The sequence below is a fragment of the Heloderma suspectum genome, chromosome 6 (assembly GCF_057233095.1).
Source record: "Heloderma suspectum isolate Gila_16-S chromosome 6, 16-S_ref, whole genome shotgun sequence".
NCBI lineage: Eukaryota > Metazoa > Chordata > Lepidosauria > Squamata > Helodermatidae > Heloderma > Heloderma suspectum.
The window spans coordinates 4,595,883-4,612,049 of record NC_139463.1 but is presented as its reverse complement, the minus strand read 5'-3'; the positions used below and the strand labels follow the sequence as shown (position 1 = coordinate 4,612,049).

The 16,167-nt window shown below is 46.0% G+C and overlaps 1 protein-coding gene across 2 annotated transcripts; it reads right to left on the bottom strand.

Annotated features, from left to right (window-relative positions):
• Window positions 1-234: 234 nt before the first annotated feature.
• Window positions 235-12,072, bottom strand: DRD2 (dopamine receptor D2). 2 transcript variants are annotated; one of them, XM_084807202.1, is made up of 7 exons: window positions 11,794-12,072; window positions 7,118-7,227; window positions 6,382-6,518; window positions 5,382-5,578; window positions 3,546-3,632; window positions 742-1,075; window positions 235-428 (listed from the first exon to the last, which is right to left on the bottom strand). In XM_084807202.1, exons 1-7 carry the CDS (start codon window positions 12,064-12,066, stop codon window positions 235-237), a joined length of 1,332 nt encoding a protein of 443 aa, XP_084663328.1. In that variant the 5' UTR covers window positions 12,067-12,072. The 2 variants fall into 2 exon arrangements, with proteins under 2 accessions (XP_084663328.1, XP_084663327.1); XM_084807201.1 differs by having other exon boundaries at window positions 3,540-3,632; window positions 11,794-12,066.
• Window positions 12,073-16,167: the final 4,095 nt, after the last annotated feature.

The following is a 16,167-nucleotide window of genomic DNA, read 5'->3' as shown; positions in this document are numbered from 1 at the left end:
GCACAGTGCAAAGGTTGCATCTGAAATTATCTCTTTTGCGGCAGTCTCTCAGAGTCTAAATATCTGCTTGAGAGTGAGAAGGCCTTCGACTGTGACTGCTGTTGCATCCTAGCTGTAAAAATATGTAGACGTGGCACTCCTAACACTGTGTGCTTTTATCCAGATGCAACGCAAGTTCTCTTCATGGCCCCCAGTATAATGATGTTCTTCATGCATCTGCTCCTCAAGTGGGAGTTAGCAGTGCAGGATTTTCATAAAAGCCTTCCGGAACTCAATATTGAAGGTGGTGTAGATAATGGGGTTGACAGCACTGTTGACATACCCAAGCCATGTGAAGGCATTGTACATCACTGGGGGGATATCACAGTGGCAGTGCATGTTCAGGATGTGTGTGATGAAGAAAGGGAGCCAACAGATGATAAAGACACCTGCAGAAGACAAATTAAAGGAGCCAGGTTAGCAATGCAATGCTTGAAAGTACTTCTTCACATTGTTAACTTATGGAAGGTGCTGCCACAAGATGTAATGCTGGTGACTTGCTTAGATGGCTTTAAAAGGAAATTAGACAAATTTGTGAAGGCAAAGTCTATCACAGCTCCTAGCTAACAGGGGCTCAACTTTATGTTTGGGAACCTGAAGCCTTTTTTTCAGCACTCTCAGGCAAACTCAATGGAAGATTGTTCTTGGGGGGCTGGTGCATCTCTGTATGTACCACAACAGGAAGCTAAACCACATCCTTACCAAGCACAATGGCAAGCATTTGCGTGGCTTTCTTTTCCTTCTGCTGTGAAAACTTCCTCCTACTCATCATCTTGAGGGAGGTCCTTGTCTTGCCGTTGGGCAACGTCTGGATCTCAAAGACCTTGGCAGTTTGGGGGTTGTCCGTAGTATGACCATTCTTCTCTACTTTTAGCAGACTGTCCACAGGAGGCTGCAGAGTTGAATTGGCACACAGGTTGGAAGCAGCTGGTGCAGCCAGTTCTTTGTTACTTGGCACTGACGGCTTGTGTTTGCTCTTCTCTGGTGGGCTGGTGCTGGTTGCCATCTCCATCTCTTCCATCTGACTCATGGCCTCCTGGACAGGGATCAGATATCCCCCACCCCCATTTTTTAAATTATTATTATTATTATTATTATTATTATTATTATTATTAACAAAAAGGAGATCAATACATACAGGGGGCAAAAACAAACACAAATCCCATAGTCCAAAGAGGGACTCAGAGAAGAAAGAGCTAGCTTCAAATGACCAAGAGATAACGGCACATTTACTTTCTGAATTAAAGAATTAAATAATGTGTCTTAGAAAGGAAGGAATAGCTGTAGTACTGTAGTGGCCAAAAAAAGTTTCACTGGTGCAGAAACAACAGGAGATGAGACCTCAAAGGTACATGGGAGATGTACATATTTCATTGAACCCAATGCATTTCAAGCCAATGACTCTCCTTCAGTTGGGCTCAGTCAAATAGATCTTCTGTGCCTTTTAGAGGCTCCCTCTCTCGTTGATTCTAGAAACATATTTCATTAGATGCATGAAGTGGGCTAGAAAATTTGCCTATGTCCAGGACTGGCCCTAAACCAAACAGTGCCCCATGCAAATTGAAGCCTCCTCCATTTGTTTTAACTTTTGAATACCTTATTTTTAAAATTGCATTTGTAACCTAATTCATGACTTACACACATCCTTGTCATGTAATATGATAGATTTGAATGCTAGGATCAATAACTCTGTGTTTGGCCGTCTGAACTATTTGTACCGTTTGTTTCAGCTGTTGAGTGTATAACTGAGTAGACAGCCTATGACAAGCACTACTGAGTTGAGGGCTCCCCCGCCCCCAACCAAAGCCTGCCATCTGAAGAGGTTTCCTGGATTGCCTACACCTAAATCCATCCCTGTCTATGTCCAGGCTTGTATGTGATTGGTTATTGGCAGATGAGAAAAGCTGGAATCCTGCCCCTACCTGCCACTGCCAAGATATGGTTCGGCATATGGGCCTCTCTATCCCGACCAGATTTTGTCCATGTGTGCTCTGAAGAAAGTGCCACTTCTCCTATGCCACTTACTTCCAAGAAAGTGTGTGTAGGACTGCAGCTTTCTAGATTTGACCTCTGCAGGCTTCCTCCTAGGTGAAGCTTGAGCCTAGGTGCGCGTTCACACGCTTGATGTCAGCTTTCACGTGGGCGCATGGGAGCATATAGGGAACAGATGCCTGGCTTACAAGTCAGCCTCACTCGTGCCAAACCGAGGTTCGATTTGAAGGTGCCACTGAGGTTGTAGTATACGTGGCTCTCAGTAGCCACGTATACAGACTCCACATGGGAGCACCGGATTCATGGCCCAGGGGCCAGCTTGCTGGAGGTTCCATCCACACGAAAGATGCCTGTGTGGAGCCTGCCATCATTTGAGTGCCTGTCCTGGGGCTAGGTGTTCTAGCAGAGGGACAGGGAAACATCTGAGCAGCTAGGGATGTGTGAGAAGCTTGTTTCATTTTGCTTTAAGCCAGAATTTGCCCAGCTCACACCTTCTGAACTCAATTGCAGATTCAAATGCGATCTGCAGTTGAAGTCCACACATACCTGAGTTCACAACGTGATGTGTGTGTGTATGGGGGGGTGTATTCAATAATGCATACATTCAAAAAGTACCCATGAATGAAGCGCATACTTCTGAAAAATGCACACTAACACTCTTTAATCAATAGGAGAAATGTTTCTACTTTAAAAAATGTGCACAAAAATGCACACCTTTGGAAAGATGTGCACTGAAATACAGAATGTCTGTGTAAATGAGAAAACAGAAACAAGTCGGGACGAGCTTCAAGGTGGAAACTGGGTGAACCTGGATGAGTTTTACAGATTTTCACATCCCTACAAGCAACCGGGAAAAGTTTCTCCAGCCTCCCCTTCCTGGCTTCCAGGGCCAACATGAGAACCTCGGAGAACTCATTTTGCTTCCTAGGTGGGCAGAGGAAGAGATCAATGGGTGTACAAGAGAGGTGGGCAGAAAATAAGTTGGGATCTCCTGGTGGTAGATCTCCTTGTGATCTGCAGTAGATAGGCAGGGGTGTTCTTCCCAACGCTCACAAGAACAATAAAGCCCCCCCCCTGCCCCCACCCCACGCTTTCTAAATCAGGCTGCTGAAGTAGAAGAGGCTTGGGGAGAAACCATGAATGGATTTGGGTGTGAAAGAACAGTGAGCTCAGTTCTGGTACTGAAAGCAAATTCCTGGGCTGCGCATGTCCTCTGCCCAGGGTAGGGGGTGGGGACAAACAGTGGGCAAATGGTGTTGTTGGACTGAGACTCCCATTATCCCTCACCATTGGCTATCCTGTCTAGGGCTGATGGGAATTGCAGTCCAACATCTGGAGAGCCACCATTTGCCCAACTCTGCCTAAGAGACCCTTGAAGTGTATGTTTGTTCCTCATGAGCCCCTATTTTCCACCCAGCTCTGGTTGGTGGATCTCAGGCTCCTAATGAAAAGCCACATAGATAGATGGATCCTGCAGGCCTGAAGTCTGCCCATGCCAAGGTGGCAACACTCACCACTTTCCGTTTATGAACTGGGAAGCTCCCATTGGTCTTCATGATGAGTGTGCAGAGCCTGACATCTTCGGGATGAGTACATTTGTCCTGAGGATGGGGAGCGAGGGAAGGAGGGGAGGCAAGGAGGGACACATGGGTTATGTAAGAAGGCAGCAACCCAGACCAGGGAGCTACTGAGATGGATCTGGAGACCAGAACAGAGGTCAGATAGCTGTGAGGGCTGTGGGGACATCTCAATGAATATACAGAAGAACAGCTTGGCAAAGTCTGTACCTCATCCTAAGTGAAGCAGGTGGATGAAAGATGGTTAAGGCATGGACTTTGCACCAATGGAATAGAGACAAAGTCTCAGGAAGTTGAAAAAAGATATGTAGTTTTAATGCCAAGAAGTAGCCTTAGGCATTTCGGCCCTGTGTATGGGTCTTCTTCAGGAGTTAGTTTTTATATATAAATGCCTGCAGAGTTCTCTGAAAAAGATATGAATCTTGCAACCTGGAGAAGGCCCATACTCAGGGCCAAAATGCATAGGGCTACTTGGAATAAAACTACATATATTTTTTCAGCCTCCTGAGACTTCATATCTTCATTCCATTGGATCATTTGGGTGTTCACCAGTTTTGTTTTACCATGGATCTTGGGCCATCTTCAACATTACTTTTGGCATGCGTGACTTGTGACCTCCTGCAAATTAAATGCCGCTTACCAGCTATGTACTGTGGCTTGCCTGGTCCTTCATGAACTCCCTGCATTCTCAGGCTTTGAGCAGCCAGCAGCAGCAGAAACGGAAAATTTTTAGGAGCCCGGGCTGTTGTTGTTTTTTTACACCCAGGATATGGATAAAGGGAATGCAGGCACAATTCTTTTCAAGAGTCTCTTGGGGGAATATGAAAATATTACTACTACCACTACTACCACTACTCCATGTCTGCTTATGCTCCTCTCCTTGGTGACCCTTACAGTCTTTTTTCTCGGTGGAGTTGTGCTGATGTTTTTCCTCATTATTGCTCTCTCAGTCTGGACATTTCTGATGTGTCACTATGATATTCTTCCTGCCTGCTTTCTTAACCCTTTTTCTTAGTTTGTCCCAGATCTATGCTGTGTGTGTCCATCTGGTATGATTCAACCACAATCCCAGTCCTAGGGATTATAAGAACAGTCATCAAACAAAGCCCTATGAAGAGAGACTGAAAGAACTGGGCATGTTAAGCCTTGAGAAGAGAAGACTGAGGGGAGATAGGATAGCGCTCTTCAAGGACTTGAAAGGTTGTCACAGAGAGGAAGGCCAGGATCTCATCTCAATCATCCCAGAGTGCAGGACACGGAATAATGGGCTCAAGTTACAGGAAGCCAGATGCTGGCTGAACATCAGGGAAAACTTCCTGACTGTTAGAGCAATACAACAATGGAGCCAATTCCCTAGGGAGGTGGTGGGCTCTCCCATACTGGAGGCATTCAAGATGAGGCTGGACAGCCATCTGTCAGGGATGCTCTGACTTGGATTCCTGCACTGAGCAGGGGGTTGGACTCGATGGCCTTGTAGGCCCCTTCCAACCCTACTATTCTATGATTCTATGATCCATGATAGGAAGAAGAAGCCTGCTTAGATTGGGACCAGGGCTTTCAAAGGCTGCAAATCAAGTGTGGACACACCCCTAAGGCACTTCACCTAGGAACCCTGTAAGGACCAGAGGACCAAGCAACCACCTTGGGTTCATGCACACTAAACAGCAGATTTGGGAAGGAAACGAGGAGATGGGAAATCCTAGGGTATAAAATAGGATCAAGGAGAAGAGAAGATGGAGATTTGGGAGGGGTGTGTGCTTGTGTTCCGGTTACCTTCAGCGGGGCCTGCGTGTCAGAGTCCAGGCCTGCATGGGCGATGCTGCGTTTGGTGTTGACTCGCTTCCTGCGTTTCCGCAACACTATGTATATCTGCACGTACACCAGCAGGGTGACAATGAAGGGAACGTAGAAGGAGACGATAGAGGAATACACAACAAAGGCAGGATTGGCAATGATACACTCATTCTTCTCTGGAAGACACAAGAGATTGCAGGAGCATTGTCCCAGCCATTAGGAGCTACTGCCAGCTTGGGCGTGTGTGTGTGCGTGTGTTACCATAGAAGGTGCAAAGGTCTTGTTCTGAAGCCATCACCACTCTCAGTCTCAAGCAATAAACTCCATAGCAAGGATGAGATTTTCACTAACAGAGACTGCATGGTCAAGGGCAGAACCAATTAATCAATATGCATCCTACACAGCCTCACATACTGTTGAGTTCTGGTCAAAACCTGTGTTGTCGTGCCCCCATCTCGCCAGCCTTCTTGACTTGTCACCCCATAAACTCCTCCAAGAGATAATGGGTTGGATGCAAATTTCGACATGCTTAGAGCAGACCCACTGAAATGAATGGGACTTAAGTTAGCCATGACTAAATGTAAGCCCTGTTAATTTCAATGGGTCTACTCTAAGCATGATTACATCGGGATCCAACCCATTGACAGGAGATGTCCATGTGAGAGGAGGTGAATGAGTGGTGGAAGCATGCAGGCCTTACAGGAGTTGAAAGGGTGCTGCACTGGAAGCCCAGTGTGACCAAGAGACATGCATGGGCCTATTTTTATTTGAAATCAATGCAAGAAAGGCATGCTTGCTTCTCTCTCTGCTGCTCCCGTGTGTGTTCTCTCTATACAGCAACACTTTTGTATTAACAATGAGAGTGAGACTGTGCAAGACCCCAGACAAAGCGATAGTGATGGCTATGTTTAAGGACATTGTGGGCTTTAATCCAGCACTGGATGCCTCCCCTGGCAACATAGTTTATCGCTCCGCTTACCTGTATTGTTCAGTCCGAAAAGCAATGGACAGGAGATGGCAAAAGAGAGGACCCAAACCACAGCAATCATGACGGTGACTCTGCGCTTAGAGCTGTAGCGAGTATTATAAAGCATTGGCATGGCCACGGCTGTATACCTGTTCAAGGGGATACAGAAAAGAGGCACATCAGCAGCATAGCCTTGGAGTGAGGGATGTACGGATTGTGTAAGATCCATTCCGGACTGTGTTTTGCAGACTTTCATTCTGTTGTCCACCCACCAACGGAATCATAGAATTTTTTTTCAGTTTCTGAATTTGTACAAATTTCCCATGCAAAAATGTGCAAATTCCCTCCAAATGCACAAATTCCTCCAAAATGCACATTTTCACGCTTTAATCTATGGTGGAAATGCACATTTTGACCTTCTTTTTTTAAAAAAGCATATTTTTCTATGACGAAATTTGCACAACATTCCCAACGGTTAGAAAAACAGTCCGCAAGTCTGCGGAAACTGCAGACAGGGGAAAAGCCACACCACTGCAGTATCTGTTGGTTTCATGGTAGATTTCTCCGACATCCCTACTTGGAGCTCACCTGTGCTGTTGAAAGAGCAAGCAAGAGGGGAGCAAGCCAGAGAACAGTCAAGTCCAGAGATGGCAAGGATGAATGGCATTTTGTTGGGATGCACATGTGTAGCTCTACCTTGTGAGCTGAAAAGGTCTGGCCAGGCAGAAATAATTGAGGGATGCTTTACCTGTCAATGCTGATGGCACAAAGATTGAGGATGCTTGCTGTACACATCATAACGTCCAGGGTGACGAAGATGTCACAGTGGATGCGGCTGAATCGCCACTCGCCAACTACCTGAACAGGGAGGAGAAATAAAGAAAACAGCAGTGGCGTCAAGAATCGGAGAGTTAATGATGCCAGACAATAACAACAAAGAACCAGAGAGACCAATTTATTTTTGCAGGTATTTCTCTGCCACTTTTCAGCCAGAATGCCTCTAAAATAACTCACCGATAAAAACAAAACACAATGAAAATATAAGACACAATCATTACAGAATAGCAGTCAATAAAGCATAGCACCAGAGCTATAAATATTATTGTAGTCAGAAAGGTGACAACCTTTGTAACCCAAACCAGGAGGAAAGAAAAAAGGAGTCCCCAAAGACTGTGGAAACAGGATGGCTTTTCAGATGAGGTATCTGGGGGGAAAGGGGGATCTAAACAAATTGGAATATAGTTGAGGTGAGAAAGGCCCAGTGGAAGATGTTCACAGCACCTGGTCCCAGTGAGAACTCTCATTGCCACTTTCTGCACCAGCTCAAGTTTCTGAACCATCCTCAAAAACAGCTCCACGTACAATGCATAGCAGTAATCCAAATGGGAGGATCACAGAAGCCAGGCTGTGCACACCCAGATAGGGTTGTAGCTGGGCTACCAGTTGAAGCTGGTAAAGAGCACTCCACGCCACAGAGGCTACCTGCCCCTTGAATGATAGCGATGGATTCAAGAGTACTCCCAGGCTGTGATCCTGATCCTTTAGGGCAGGGGTAGGGAACAGGAGGCCCACCAAAGGTTGCTGGGTGGCAATCTCCACTACTGGACACAGCTGGACACAGATCCAGCACTCCTGCTACCTCACCAGAACTAGATGAAAAGGAGGAATAGAGAAAGCAGCCTCAAGTAGAGTGCACTGTCTGCGACAGTCTAACCTGGATGTGACCAGCACATGCTTGTCTGTGGTTTGATCTTCCTTCTCAAGAAGTGCAGGTGGCAGAGTTAAGAGTTCACTGCTGGCAAGGGCCTCCTGCCCCCCTGCCCAAATCAGGTGCTACAGCAGGGGTGGGAGCCTCTTTGAGCCCAAGCACAGAATTCATTTTCAGAGAAGCTCTTGGGGTCCAGATTCCAGTGGCGGGTGGGGCTGAAGGCAAAGAGGGTGGGGCCAAAGGGGAAAGGGGTGGGGCCAACGATCCCCAAAATACCAGCATATTTTTGCTTAAAGCTCTCGTTGCCAGGAACTCGGCCTTAGGAGAAGGTTTTAGAATGGGGGGAAATGACATGAAAGCTGGGAAACCACAGAACGAGTGGTGGTTGGAGAAAGGGGCTGGGGGCAGGGGAAGGGGGCATGCCCATCTGAGGAAGCATGGAAAGCCAGACTGCAACCCCAGGTAGGCAGGATTTGGCCCCCAGACCTGAAGTTCTCCACCCCTGAGTTACAGCCCACAAAATGTTCTAGAAATCTTGAGAGATGCAACTTCTCATAAATGGAGAGTCATCACAGAGAAGAGAGGCACAGAGAAACTGGGCTTCATGAAATGTGTAAAGAAGGAAGGAAGGAAATAAGGAAAGAAAGAAAGAAAAAGAAAGAAAGAAAGTAAGAAAGAAAGAAAGAAAGAAAGAAAGAGGAAGATCAGATTAAGGTTAGATTTAGATTAGATAGCTACGAGAGAGAGAGAGAGAGAGAGAGAGAGAGAGAGAGAGAGAGAGAGAGCGCTTTGATATAAACTCAGAACCTTGAAGAAATCCCAAAGAGATACATAGATAAAAGCCATTAATCACAATGCAGATTAGCTTGTACTAATAGCTAACACAGGGAGATGCGGAGTTCCTCAATTCTGTGGGAAAAGAACTGGCAGCTGGGAATGCAAGATGTGAAGCCAGATGTTATGAACAGGAAAACAGGGTCTGCAGCAGCCAGCATTAACCCTTCCTTTCCGTTTAATAAGGGAAAACACCCACCTTTCCTTCTGGTGGTTACACAAGTTTATTCTATACATTATGACATGTGTTGATGGTGATGGTGGAGGAGGAGGGGAATCTCTCTCCCTCCTATGGCCCTTGTGTATTTTTTTCTGCACATTTGTGAAGGACTCTGAATTTACAGCTGGCACAGGATAACCCATAGGACAGTACTCGCATAGGAGAAGGAGAGTGGGTATTTTCATGTTATTGATTGCTAATGATCGCCCTGAGCTCTGTTGACAAGTAAGAACCCAAAACATGCAGAGAGAATGATGTCAAGGTAGCAAATTCTTGCAAATTTATTTATTTATATTTATTTATTACATTTATATCCTACCTTTTTTCCTCTTTCAGGAACCCAAGGCGGCGTACATAATCCTTCCATTTTAGCCTCACAACAACAACCCTGTAAGGTAGGTTGGGCTGAGAGTCTGTGACTGGCCCAAAGTCACCCAGTGAGCTTTCATGGCTGAGTGCGGATTAGAACCCGGATTTCCCGGCTCCCAGTCCAACACTCTCGCCACTACACCACACTGACTCTCAAATTTAGCTGATTTTAATTTATTTGAAGGAGAGCATGGATTTTCTTTGTGCGATACTGAATCAGATTTTGTTTGTCTTAAATTCAGCATAGCTTAAATGAATCAATTTATTTGTCAAATGCTCATAACAATATAGATTCAGTGTGTGTGAGTGCGTGCAAATCACACAGCAGACCCGTCCTGAGCAAATCACACCTTTGATCGAATTTCCAGACTTTCCTTCTGTGATGCCTTTGGCTATAGTCTATTTCTGAGTAGAAATGTATAGTTCTCTCTGCATGAGTTCTCTGCCCAGAATAAATTACAATCAGCATTAAAATGGTCAAGATAAGTTGAAGGGAGAAGCTGGGACCCCATAAATGGAGACACTTCTAAAGGTCCATTCTCTTTCCAAATATCCTAGCCATCATGGTGGTTTTATTTTATTTCTATTTATTGGTATTTTAAATATTTAGAACATTGAAATATTTTTAATATTAATAGTTTAAACATTGAGCCACTTTTCTGAGGCTCAAAGTGATAAACATAAAACCACCTTTAAGAATGCTAGGAGTACAGCAAGATGTGGCTCTCTTTGAACATGCCGAATTGGAGTGGTAGCAGAGGGGAAAGAGTATATACTGATATCTCTGCTGTGAAGTGGATGGCTCTGACTGTTTGAACAGCTGTGACATCAAAGCCCATAGGAGAGATGGGGGAGCATCCAATAGTTTGGCAATAGGCAAATTTAAAGCACGAGGCCCCATGGGGAGATGCAGATAGTCAGAGCTTCCAGCAGACCTCTTTCTCCTCCCCACCTCTCTGATGATACCATAAGCTTTAGATACATACATAAATAAGGGCATATAAACAAACAAATAAATAGATGATGCATATAAAAATCAATCAGTCAATCTGCATTTAAGAATCCCTTCAGGTTCAAAGTGGTTTTATCAGGAGGCATGGCTGGTGCTGGGCTATGGTGATAGATGCACAGAATGCGTCCTACAGTTCTGTTGATCCTGGCCCTGCTCCAAGGAGCACGCAGTCTAAAACTGGACACTGGGGTGGGCGCAGCTGAATATGTGCTTGTTGTTGCTGTTCAGTCGTTGAGTCGTGTCCGACTCTTCGTGACCCCATGGACCAGAGCACGCCAGGCCTTCCTGTCCTCCGCTCTCTGTTAGATGCAACAGGAGACAACGTGAATGTTCCGCCTGGGGTATTTGATCTCTCATGGCTTGATGTCATGAAGGTCACCCTCCTCAAAAATTGACCTTGCAATCATGCATTCAGAGGGCTAATTAGAGAAGTTACTTGCATGAATGCAATTAAAATGCACATTTTCCCTATGTAAACAGCCAAAGGGGACGCAGAGCAGTCTCAGGTCTGTAGGAGTGGGGAATTTAACTTTAATTCTTTCTCTCCCTGCCATGCCTGCCCCCCCCCCACGTCCCCACTCTGAAGCGACTATTTACATTTCAAGGGAAGCTTCTACTGGTGCCAAGAATTCTCTTGAAATGCAAACAGCAGCTTTGGAGAGGTGATTTTGATAAAGCATTAACATTCCTTTCCCTACCTCTCACACACCTGATATTTACATAACAAAAGCTGCTATTTGCACAACAAAAACATACATTTTAGTTGCATTCCTACAATTAACATCACATCTAATGTGGCACTTAGTGTCTGGGTCACCTCTCCTAGGGATGTACGGATTCTGTTACATCCATTCGGTCTGTGTTTCACAGATTGTCAGGCGTCTTTCATTCTGTCATCCGCTCATTGATGGAATCTGATTTTTTAAACCAGAATTTTATTCTACATGTGCTAATTCACATTAGAGCTAATGCACACTAGCACATTAGCACAAATGTGCATTAGTGCTAATGCACACTTGTGCAAATTAGCGCTAATGCTTATTAATGCTAAGGCTTATTAGTGCAAATCCCCCCAAAAGTGAAAAACTGTTCTACAAGTCCATGGGATCCATGTGACTCGGAAAAAGCCAGTCTGCCGAGGAATCCACAGGTTGAATGAATAGAAATCTGAACTCATATGAATCATTAACGGACTTCTCTAGCATCCTTACCTCTTCTTGATCCTAAATGCATTAGCCAAAAGGCAATGTTCAAGAGAAACTATTGCCATAGTGCGCTTACCTCCAAATAGACCACCCATGGCATCACCAGAGTAGCCACGAGAAGGTCTGCCACGGCGAGACTGACAATCAAGTAGTTGGTGGTCGTCTGCAGGGCCTTCTCCCGTGACACCGCCATGCACACCAGCACGTTGCCAAAGACGATGACAAAGATTAGGAGCGTGAGAAGCATGGCGTAGTAATTGTAGTGGTGAGACTTCTCTCCAGGGACAGACCCATTGAGGGTTTTGTTGTCAGAGCCTCCATCATACCAGGACATGTTTGGGAAATCCATGAAGAAGAGCCCACTGGTTTGGCAATCTGCCTTGCCACAAATGGAGAAGACAATAATCATTAATTCGGTACCCAGTGGGGAGCATCCCATCCCAGACTTCAAAGGCATGCTATTCCAGCAACAACAACAGCATTTCAAAGGGAGGTTTCAGCTCCAAAGTGATGCTGAGCTGGAATTCATTCATAAATTCACTACTGTGCAAGTAGAACTCAACTCCCAAATATGGAACGATGTCCCCAATGAGGCTTGCGTGGCACCAACATGGTCATCTTTTTGGCACCAGGTCAAGGCTTTTTCCTTTCCCTGGGCATTTGGCAGCATGTGATCAGTTTTAATTGATCCTGGATTTGTTTTATGGTTTGGCTGATTGCTCAGAGCCTCATGTGGCGCAGAGTGCTAGGCAGCAGTATTGCAACGGAAACTCTCCCCACGACCTGAGTTCGATCCCAGCGGAAGCTGGTCCCAGGTAGCTGGCTCAGGTCAACTCAGCCTTCCATCCTTCCGTGGTTGGTAAAATGAGGACCCAGCTTGCTGGGGGAAAGTTAGTCACGACTGGGGAAGGCAATGGCAAACCACGCTGCTACAGTCTGCCATGAAAATGCCAGCGAAAGCGGTGTCCCTCTAGGAGTCAGCAGTGACTTGGTGCTTGCACAGGAGGAACCTGCTATTTGCACAACAAAAACATACATTTTAGTTGCATTCCTACAATTAACATCACATCTAATGTGGCACTTCGTGTCTGGGTCACCTCTCCTAGGGATGTACGGATTTTGGTACATCCATTCGGTCTGTGTTTCACAGATTGTCAGGTGTCTTTCATTCTGTCATCCGCTCATTGATGGAATCTGATTTTTAAAACAGAATTTTATTCTACATGTGCTAATTCACATTAGAGCTCTAATTCACATTAGAGCTAATGCACACTAGCACATTAGCACAAATGTGCATTAGCGCTAATGCACACTTGTGCAAATTAGCGCTAATGCTTATTAAAGCTAAGGCTTATTAGTGCAAATCCTTTCCGTCCCTTGGCTGATTGCTCAGAGTGGTTTTTAGATAAATGTTGTCTTTGTGTATACTGTTTGTTTGTGTGTGTTTTATATTTTTAAATTTTGCATATTGTATTCTTTAACGTTTAAACCTTTGTAAACCGCCCAGAGAGCTTCAGCTATGGGGTGGTATAGAAATGTAATAAATAATAATAATACATAATAACCAAGTTTGGGAATGCACTGCAAAAGACAATAACTCAGTTTAGTTCATTTTTTTTAAGTTTGCTGTGCTTATTTATCATCAGTGGCTGGTTGGGAGTGAGACATATTCCAGTTCCAACTGGATCTTGACTTGCATGCGTTTGTGCTCCACAAGTAATGTGACAGATGTACTGCTACCTTTTGTGTCTCTTGGCTTTTTGGCTCCATTTTGTAAATGTTTCCCCCTTTTTGTATGTAAGTGTATATACCTGCTTATCTATCTAGGACAACATTTCATGTTCATTAATAAATTGGTAAGATTTTTTTTGCCAGGGCTGGCCCTACTGTGAGGAAAACTGGAGCACCTGCATCAGGGGCTGGAGTGGAAGAAGCAGCGAATTGTGCTGCTCCCCCCAGCCCCACAAGGAAGGCTTGTCGCCACCTCCAGCCGGCGCTCTCGAGAGACCCGCCAGCCAGCTCACCCCATGGCGTCTGCCACAGTGGGAGAGCGGCGGGCAGGGCTCTCTGGAGCTGCTGCCAACCCTGTTTCCCTCACGCCGTGTCCCCCCGCCTTCCCCTTAGGTTTGCTGCTGCAGGGCTCCAGCCGACCCTCTCATGAGAGCCCCACAGCCGGGAAGGGGCACAAGTTCTTTTCTCAGGTGGTGAGAGACCTTGGGCTGTTTTGCTTGCTTGTCTGTTTGACCTTCCTATCTGAAGATACGCAAGACCATCTGCAGAAAATGGTATAAAATAGTAAAACAATAAAATTATAAAAAAATAAAATCCCTCCCCCCCGCGCATCTGCCAAAGTAGAATACGGCTTGTAAAAGCTTATGCCACAGCATAGTCCTTGGGCCAGAATGCTGTGCACACTGCAGTTAACTTTGCAGTTAACATGCACAGGGTGGCTCTGTCAGTCTGTGAGGTGCCACAGGACATGTGCAGTTTGAAGCTGCAATGCTGTGCATGCTGCAGATTTTAAATTTGGAACTTTCCCTCGAAAGATGCGTGCTGGCAACAAACGACTTAGGTCCTATGGATTCTCACTTTCCCCCGTCCCTTCTCTGCATTCACACTCCGCACCCCCCTGCCCCGATTCTCACTTGCCCTGTTCTCAGCCATTGTTTGGGAGGGGACGTTTTGCCCTTCCATTGACTTCAATAGAGGCAGGGAAAAGTCTGATGCCTGGGAGATGAAGATGCAGCGTAGGGGAGCGGAGGGGACTCCTGGGCACACTGGGATGTCTTGGTGGGTGCCGGTGCACCTGTGGCTGCCGCATTACCAGCCCATGACTTAGGATAACAGAGTATTCAGGAAAACAGATTTGAAGCATTGCAAGCAAATTGGGAGGGGTGGAACCTTCTTAAGATCTATCTATCTATCTATCTATCTATCTATCTATCTATCTATCTATCTATCTATCTATCTACCTACCTATCCATTCATTCATTTAAAACATTTTAAATACCAATAATACCAATTAAAATCTAAAACAATAAAACAGTTACAACAGTGTGCTTCTTGGTTGTTGTTGTTCAGTCGTTCAGTCGTGTCCGACTCTTCGTGACCTCATGGACCACAGCATGCCAGGCTTTCCTGTCCTCCACTCTCTCCCGGAGTGTGCTCAAGTCCATATTCATTGCATCAGTGATGCTATCTAGCCATCTCATCCTTTGCTGTCCCCTTCTCCTTTTGCCTTCAATCTTTCCCAGCATCAGGATCTTTTCCAGGGAGTTTTCGCATTAGCTGGCTAAAATATTTGAGCTTCAGCTTCAGTATCTGTCCTTCCAATGAGCAGTCAGGGTTGATTTCCTTTAGGTTTGACTGATTTGACCTCCTTGCAGTCCAGGGGACTCGTAAGAGTCTTCTCAAGCACCACAGTTCGAAAGCATCAATTCTTTGGCGCTCAGCCTTCCTTATAGTCCAGCTCTCACAGCCATACGTTACTACTGGGAAAACCATAGCTTTGATTATACGAACCTTTGTCAGCAAGGTGATGTCTCTGCTTCTTAGCCCTGAAAGGCTTTGGTAAAAAGCCATGTTTTTACTTGGTGCTGAAATGAGACCAATGTCTGCACCAATCAGGCCTCCAAGGGCAGGGTATTCCACAACTGGGGTGCCACAGCAGAGAAGGCCCTCTCCCATGTCCCACCATAGCGTATGTCTTGCACTGTTGGGACGCAGAGGAGGGCCCCTCCAACAAATCTCAGTCCTCTGGCAGGCATATATAGGGAGAGGTGCTCCCTCAAATATCGAGGTCCCAAGCCATTTAGGGCTTTAAAAATGTCATCACCAAAACTTTGAATTCTGCCCGGAAGCGTAGTGGCAGCCAGCACAATCCCTTTAAGATTGGTGCTAAGTGAACTTTACGTGATGTTCTGGTCCAGCTGCTGCATCTTGCACTAGCTGCAGCTTCTGAGTTATCTTCAAGGGCAGCCCCACGTAAAGTGCATTGCAGGAGTCTAATTAGGAAGTTACCAGCACGTGCACTACTGTGGCTAGGTTATCCCTGTCCAGGAAAGGCTGTAGCTGGCGGAGCAGCCAAAGCGGGCCCCAAGTACTCTGGGCCACGGAGTCCACCTGGGGCTCCAGTGACAGGGATGGATCTAGGAGTACTCCCAGGCTATGCACCTGCTCCTTCAGTGGGACTGCAGCCCCATCCAGGACAGGTTGTGTACCCAATTCCCGGACTTGGAATACTCCCCCCCACCCCACCCCATCCCATCCCACCAAATTCAATTCCGCTAGACAGATTGTCCACTCAGGGGCTGGAGCAGAGTTGGCAGTCAGAGACGTTACTTCCAATGGCAGATAATACATGGCTACTGAGCATTTGTCGTACTCGCCGGCCCCCCTCCCTTCCCACACGGTTTGAGCCATTTTTTGCCAATTCATCAGCTTGTGGCTT

What these genes read in the sequence shown, in the direction of transcription:
- DRD2 (XM_084807201.1), bottom strand. Translation starts at nt 12,066, where the DNA reads ATGGATTTCCCAAACATGTCCTGGTATGATGGAGGCTCTGACAACAAA. An exon ending in CATGGGTGGTCTATTTGGAG is followed by an intron (nt 7,228 to 11,793) that starts GTAAGCGCACTA and finishes CTCCCTGTTCAG; the next exon opens with GTAGTTGGCGAGTGGCGATT. An exon ending in ATAAACGGAAAGTGGTGAGT is followed by an intron (nt 1,076 to 3,539) that starts GTTGCCACCTTG and finishes ATCCCTGTCCAG; the next exon opens with GAGGCCATGAGTCAGATGGA.